Genomic DNA, 6,000 nt, shown 5'->3' on the forward strand with positions numbered 1-6,000 from the left:
AATCAATCTCTTTTTTTTGGTTTTAGAAAGAGGGAGACGGTGTGGAAAAACACGTAAGGCCCGGTGCCAATGACGCGATGGCACGGCATCAATCTTATATCACAGCCTACAAGTCACAGATGGCCGAAATCAGAATCGCTTCCAAAGGTTTTCCAGCAAACAGCTGGCAAACAATTCTAAACATGCTCAAACAGAGACCTCTCCAAACGTCTGAGATGCAAACAAACCGTATTTGTGAAGCCCTCTGGCTTTGAGAAGCATTGTGAATAATTATGGTTTACATGACTTAATGGAAACAAATTGTGGACACACTGGGCTATTAAACACTAAATAAACGAATGACACCCCATTCATTTTGGGGGAGATTCATATGAAATTAGCCTGTGTCAAGGCAATGGCAGCCTCAGCTATCAGCATAGCGTTGTTGAGCAAAGCAGTTTCTTTCACAACATGAACTTCCCCTTAAATCACAGTACAGTGAAATTCACCAAAAGAGGAGCCCTGGTCCTCAGCTCATTACGACATAGACAGATACAATTTCACATAGCAAGTTGTACACGGCTCAGTCCGTTACTTGCCCAATTTTGTAGACCTAGCTTTAGCTTATCCATGTTGTGCAAATATTGTCTCATATTTGGGACATAACAAGAAATTGGCACTCAATATGTATAATGGACCTGAGCTATGCAATGTCCAGCTGACAGGACAAAAAAAAACCCCATTCCTGCAATGTACAATGAGTTGAACTGAGCTGCTGACAGCTGCTGCTGAACACGCCTACAGCTCAAGTCAGTGTGACTGTACGACACTGCTACAGACGGGACTGTGCAGTTACGTCCAGCGAGAGCACATATACACAATCATAAAATAGCACATTAAGGAGCTTTCGCTGTGCTCCCGAATCTGAAGAATAATGGTGACTTGACACCCCTTGAAAATAAACACTATATGTTAATTAACTTTCAGCATGGAGCATTATTTTAATGGCCTATTTTCAGCTAAAGCTGACAGCTAGTCTCTTCAATTACATTTGTGCACTGCATTCTACAATATCTGAAGTCCCATTTGCCCCCAATGACCAAGATCAGTCCTTTTTCAGTCCTATACAGACACGTGTCAGTTTACCGCCCCCTTACACACCTGCAAAGATCTGAGGAGAACATATATAGAATCTCCTTCTTAGTGATGATTGGGTGGAAAGAGGCTGCATTAGTTCCATTGATCATGTTGCATTCGTCTGTGCTCCACCACTTCAGAGAACTGAAAACAGGAAATACAAACAACGATAAGAAAATTGACAAGATTACTCACTCAGTCTTTTTAATTCTCTAAGAAATTACTGAGCAAAGGCCAAGATTTAATCAGCCCTTCTGAAAATTGATTTTAACAATGTTGTACAACCTGTGAAGTCCAGTTACGTTTAAGTAGCACCATAATGAGATAGAAAATTGGTGACAAATTAACTGTATTGTACACTGACAATCAAGCAACAACAGCCATCAAGTGAGAGCTGTATGCATGTGTGAGTCACCACTGTTCTCAAAGTGATGTTTCTGTGAGACGTTATTTTGCCAATGTTTATGATGGGAGCCAGTCATAATGTCAGTTCTAGCTATGAAGGAGCCAAAGTCATGTAGAAGCAGTGATCCATGGTACTCAATGGCAATGCATGCCTTTGGGGGCAGTGTCCAAAGGAAAAAATCAAACATTTGTGACTGAACCAGTCTGTCTGAACTCCCCCGTAAAGTAGAGCTAATGACAGAAGCTGAATTCACAGTACCAAGTTCCACAAAAAGGCAATAAATGAAAAGCATGGAATTAAAAGAAAAGGGTACAGCTTTAAGTATATTAAATTGCATAATAATAACATTTATTAGGATTATATATTTGCTTGAGAGATTACCTTTCACCCCTCCATTCAACCACTCTGGCGAAGTCTTTGTAGTTCTGCTCTCCTGTGAGGAACACATACTCTCCATCATCTGTGGCATTCATCTAGAAGTGAGAGGACACAACACAGCATCTGTTCATTAGTAAATGGCTCATTAGTCAAGTGGATTATATATAGATGGGTGACAAATTAAAGAAAAAACCAGAATAATTGAGTGGAGCAACATAACGAATGCAGATGCTTCTGTGTACTGCATGATACTATTAAGCAATTAACACTCTATCATGCTCTGTGACATGTATATAAATGCTGAGCAGGCCCAGTTGACCTCGATTTTGGATTAAAAAAGCAAAAAGAAAAAATCTGAGTGACTTTAAAAGAGCGTAAATAGGGTTGTACATTGGGCACATTCGACAACCATGCATCAGTGCGATATGTAAGGAAAAACAGAACAGAAACTCTTCCTCAGGTGACTGAGAATGTCAATGCAGGATGCGATCAGTCCGTCGACAACTACACTACTTACTATAATATTATAGTAAGTAGTGTAGTTGAATGGTTCGATGAGTATGAAAATGATGTGAATCATATGCTATGGCCTTCACAGTCACCAGATCTCAACCAAATTGAACAAGCTATGGAAAATTTTGGACTGACATGTTAGAGAGCGCTGTCCACCACCATCATTAAAACACCAAATGAGGGAATATCTTTTGTAAAATGGTGTTTCATCCCCCCAGTACAGTTCAAGAGACTTGATGAATCTATGTCAAGGCACATCAAAGCTGTTCTTGCAGCTCATGGTGGCCAAACACCTTAGTTAGACATTTTATGTTGGTTTTTCCTTTAATTTGTCAACCATATATACTCACCTTATAGAAGAGACCAAAATTAACATCGATTTCAGGATGTATCACATGGATAGCTTTTAGGAAGGGATCTTCATAGCCCCATAGAAGTTCTCCAACAGTGTGCGTCATGAAGAGAGCTTCATTTGTAGACTTCAAGAGTGCAGAGATGACAATGCTCATTCCACGGCTGTGCTTAAACATTTCCATTGCAGTCTGGGAAAGAAATGAACCTCTTACAAGTTCCTGCAATAACTATCTACAGAAATATTGAATGCAATTTTATACTAATAAGACTTTTAATGGTAAATAAGTACTGAAACCATCAGCCATTAATTGCTAAGTACTGGTTATTACTACATGAAATTACTGGTTATATCATGCTAGAAATAGAATAATAAAGCACAATTCAGAATTTACAGGCAGTGAGGCACTGTAGGACTCACACCATAAATAGCAGACACAAAATGTTTCCCATGCACATAAAGTATTTTCTATGAGTTTTACCACAGGACTACAGTTTTGCCTGGCTGACAGTAAACACATAAATGAAGGTCAGAGTGGAACACTGAGGTCATCCTACCACTGCAGGAATGTTCACAGTTCTGATGAGGTCGCTCTCAGGTCCTACGGACATGCTGGGCTCAAACACGTAAGTCTTGGGATTGACAGCCGAAACTCTGGTTCCGTTCTCCGAAAAGCTCACTTGCTCCATTGGGCGGAATTCTCTACAATTTTGAGTTACATAAACGTCTGATATCAATGTGAAAACTTGGTGAATAATAGCCCTTTGATAATTTGCTGGAATTTCCAGACCTAAGGAATTTATGTAGGTCACTTCTATAATAATAATAATAATAATAATAATAATAATAATAATAATGATGATGATGGTGATAACTACAGTTGCTGTAAGGGGAGCATGGAATGAACATTACAGACAATTTGACACAAGTCTCATTGGTTAAGGAGTAAAATTGAAACTGATCTGGAAGGGAATCAGAACTCGTACAATAGTTCCACATTTTGGTGTCTAAGATGGCCTTTGTCCTAGTGACTGACTTTTGGCACAGTGACACACTACCTCTGACTTCAGTAATTGAAGCAGTCATCACACATGATTTACCACGGGGGAGGGGCAGTTTTTCTCAAAGCTGCCTGTGAAATAAAATGCTATGCATTCAAAAAACCTTGAGAATTTTGGGCGAGATATCCAGCCAAACCACTAGTTGCTGTTTCAGCGATAAGCCACACAGTCTGGAACTGAACCCTGCCCACACAGAGCTGACTTTCTCCCAGAGCGACACACCATTTTCAATACATTAAAATGTCCTACAGAAGGAGAGCTCTTTAGTCTACAAGGCTTCCACTGCCTTATTGTGTGCTGCTGCCTCCTTTGACCAATCAGCAAACTTCAGCCTGCTTGTGCCAGCAGTGAAAGAAGATGTACAAACTCACAGGACCAGTTTTTTACCTGTAGGTGTAAGGGCCAATCTCAAACACCGCTGGACGTTCTCCATTCATCACCTCGGTAGGATTGGTAACATTGAAGAAGTAGAACTGCATATACACTGGAGGAGGTGGATTCTTCCAGGCCACAAATGCATCAGTGCCATTCTTCAACACAATTTCCTGCAGAGCAAAGACCACTGGATCAATAAATGCACACATGCAGCACCAAAACCAGCCAAGCCAGGCAATCACGTCAAACAGTGATAGATTTAATTCTGACACTTCAAATAAGTATAGATTCACCTAGACAACACTACATTTCCAATGATGAATCACGCTTCACTATCTGGCAGTCTGACGGACGAATTTGGGTTTGGCAGAATTCATAATGCCAACCGTACTGGCCCAAGTAGTGCCAACTGTAAAGTTTGGTGGAGGAGGAATAATTGCCTGGGGCTATTTTTCATGGTTTGGCTAGGGCCATTGGGCATACAATGACATTGCATTATAAAGTATTGTGTGCTTGCAACATTGTGGCAACAGTTTGGGGAAGGCAATTTCCTGTTTCAGCATGACAATGTCCCTGTCCACAAAGCAAGGTGGTTGGTAGGGAAGAACTTGACTTGCCTGCACAAAGCCCTGACCTCTACCCCATCAAACACCTTTAGGATGACTTGGAATGCTGACTGCGAGCTAGGCTTCATGCCCAACATCAGTGACCAACCACATTAATGATTTGTGGCTGAATGGAAGCAAATATCCACATCCATGTTCCAAATCTACTGGAAAACTTTCCCAGAAGTGCGGAGGCTGTTACAGCAGCCATATTAATGCCCATGGTTTTAGAATGAGATTTTCAGGAAGTACATTTGGGTGTGATGTTCAGGGGTCCACAAACTTTTGGAAATGTAGTGTGTATCCCAAGTTCTCACGTTTTCACAGAACGCCTAATATACTATTAATATGTTTTATCCTTTGCCAAGTAATTAGCCTTTACATGAATATGTTACATTTCAGCAAAAATAATCAACAAACCTAACATAAATAATTATCCAACTAAGAACCATAATCTGATACAGCTGGAAAAAAAAAGAAGATTACTACAGATCACTTCCTAGAGATGTCGCACGGTCACATGCATTTAAGAAATTCATTCAATTCGCTGCTGGTGGGTGTGTTGTCGTACCTTTTTTTTTGCTTCAGCTTTCCAGGTTTAACTAAAGATAACTACGTTAACATTCTACCTTTGGCAACAAGGCTGTTACTTTGTTAACATGTCAACATAGCTAATTTGACAAAATAACTAGCTACTAAATATGCAAAGCGTCTTTAGACCATGAAATGAGATTGAGAATAAGCACAAATAAAAAAAAGCTAACGTATTTAGATCATTTAACCAGCTAAATTAGCTTCACATCAACCTACACTTCAACCTTTTTACGGTTCTTAGATTGCGAGTTTGTTCAACGCAGCAGCTATGTTTGACTCTCTTGTTGAACAAAAACAAGCAAAACAGCACATCAACAACACAGTGTGCAAGCAGTTGCCCAACTTACCTCCTTTACCCTCGAGTATAGTGCGTTTTGAAACACTTGCGACAACACCAAGGCAACGCCTATAATCAAAATTACTATTGAGAGCACTCCAGTGCCGTATGTACAACATGATTTTAACATTTTGCTTTAAAATATCCGACACAAAGCTTGGCACAATGACGTTAAATTATCCAAAATGAACTGGAATGGGGATACTGGTTTACCGAATCTGCAGCCTTTCGGTTTCCTTCAAGCGAATGGTGTCATCGTTAAC

The 6,000-nt window shown here is 40.1% G+C and overlaps 1 protein-coding gene across 1 annotated transcript in view; it reads right to left on the reverse strand.

The window, feature by feature from the left end:
• scarb2c (scavenger receptor class B, member 2c) overlaps positions 1–6,000 on the reverse strand; it is a 22,524-nt gene extending 16,524 nt beyond the window's left edge. Inside the window, exons 1-6 of the mRNA XM_035390552.1 lie at positions 5,748–6,000; positions 4,214–4,371; positions 3,323–3,467; positions 2,764–2,955; positions 1,904–1,995; positions 1,141–1,260 (exon numbers count right to left, since the gene is read on the reverse strand). Of these exons, the coding sequence (XP_035246443.1) occupies positions 1,141–1,260; positions 1,904–1,995; positions 2,764–2,955; positions 3,323–3,467; positions 4,214–4,371; positions 5,748–5,867 (827 nt within the window). The 5' untranslated portion in view covers positions 5,868–6,000. The remainder of the gene's footprint in view (positions 1–1,140; positions 1,261–1,903; positions 1,996–2,763; positions 2,956–3,322; positions 3,468–4,213; positions 4,372–5,747) is intronic.

Source organism: Anguilla anguilla, chromosome 14 (genome assembly GCF_013347855.1).
Source record: "Anguilla anguilla isolate fAngAng1 chromosome 14, fAngAng1.pri, whole genome shotgun sequence".
NCBI lineage: Eukaryota > Metazoa > Chordata > Actinopteri > Anguilliformes > Anguillidae > Anguilla > Anguilla anguilla.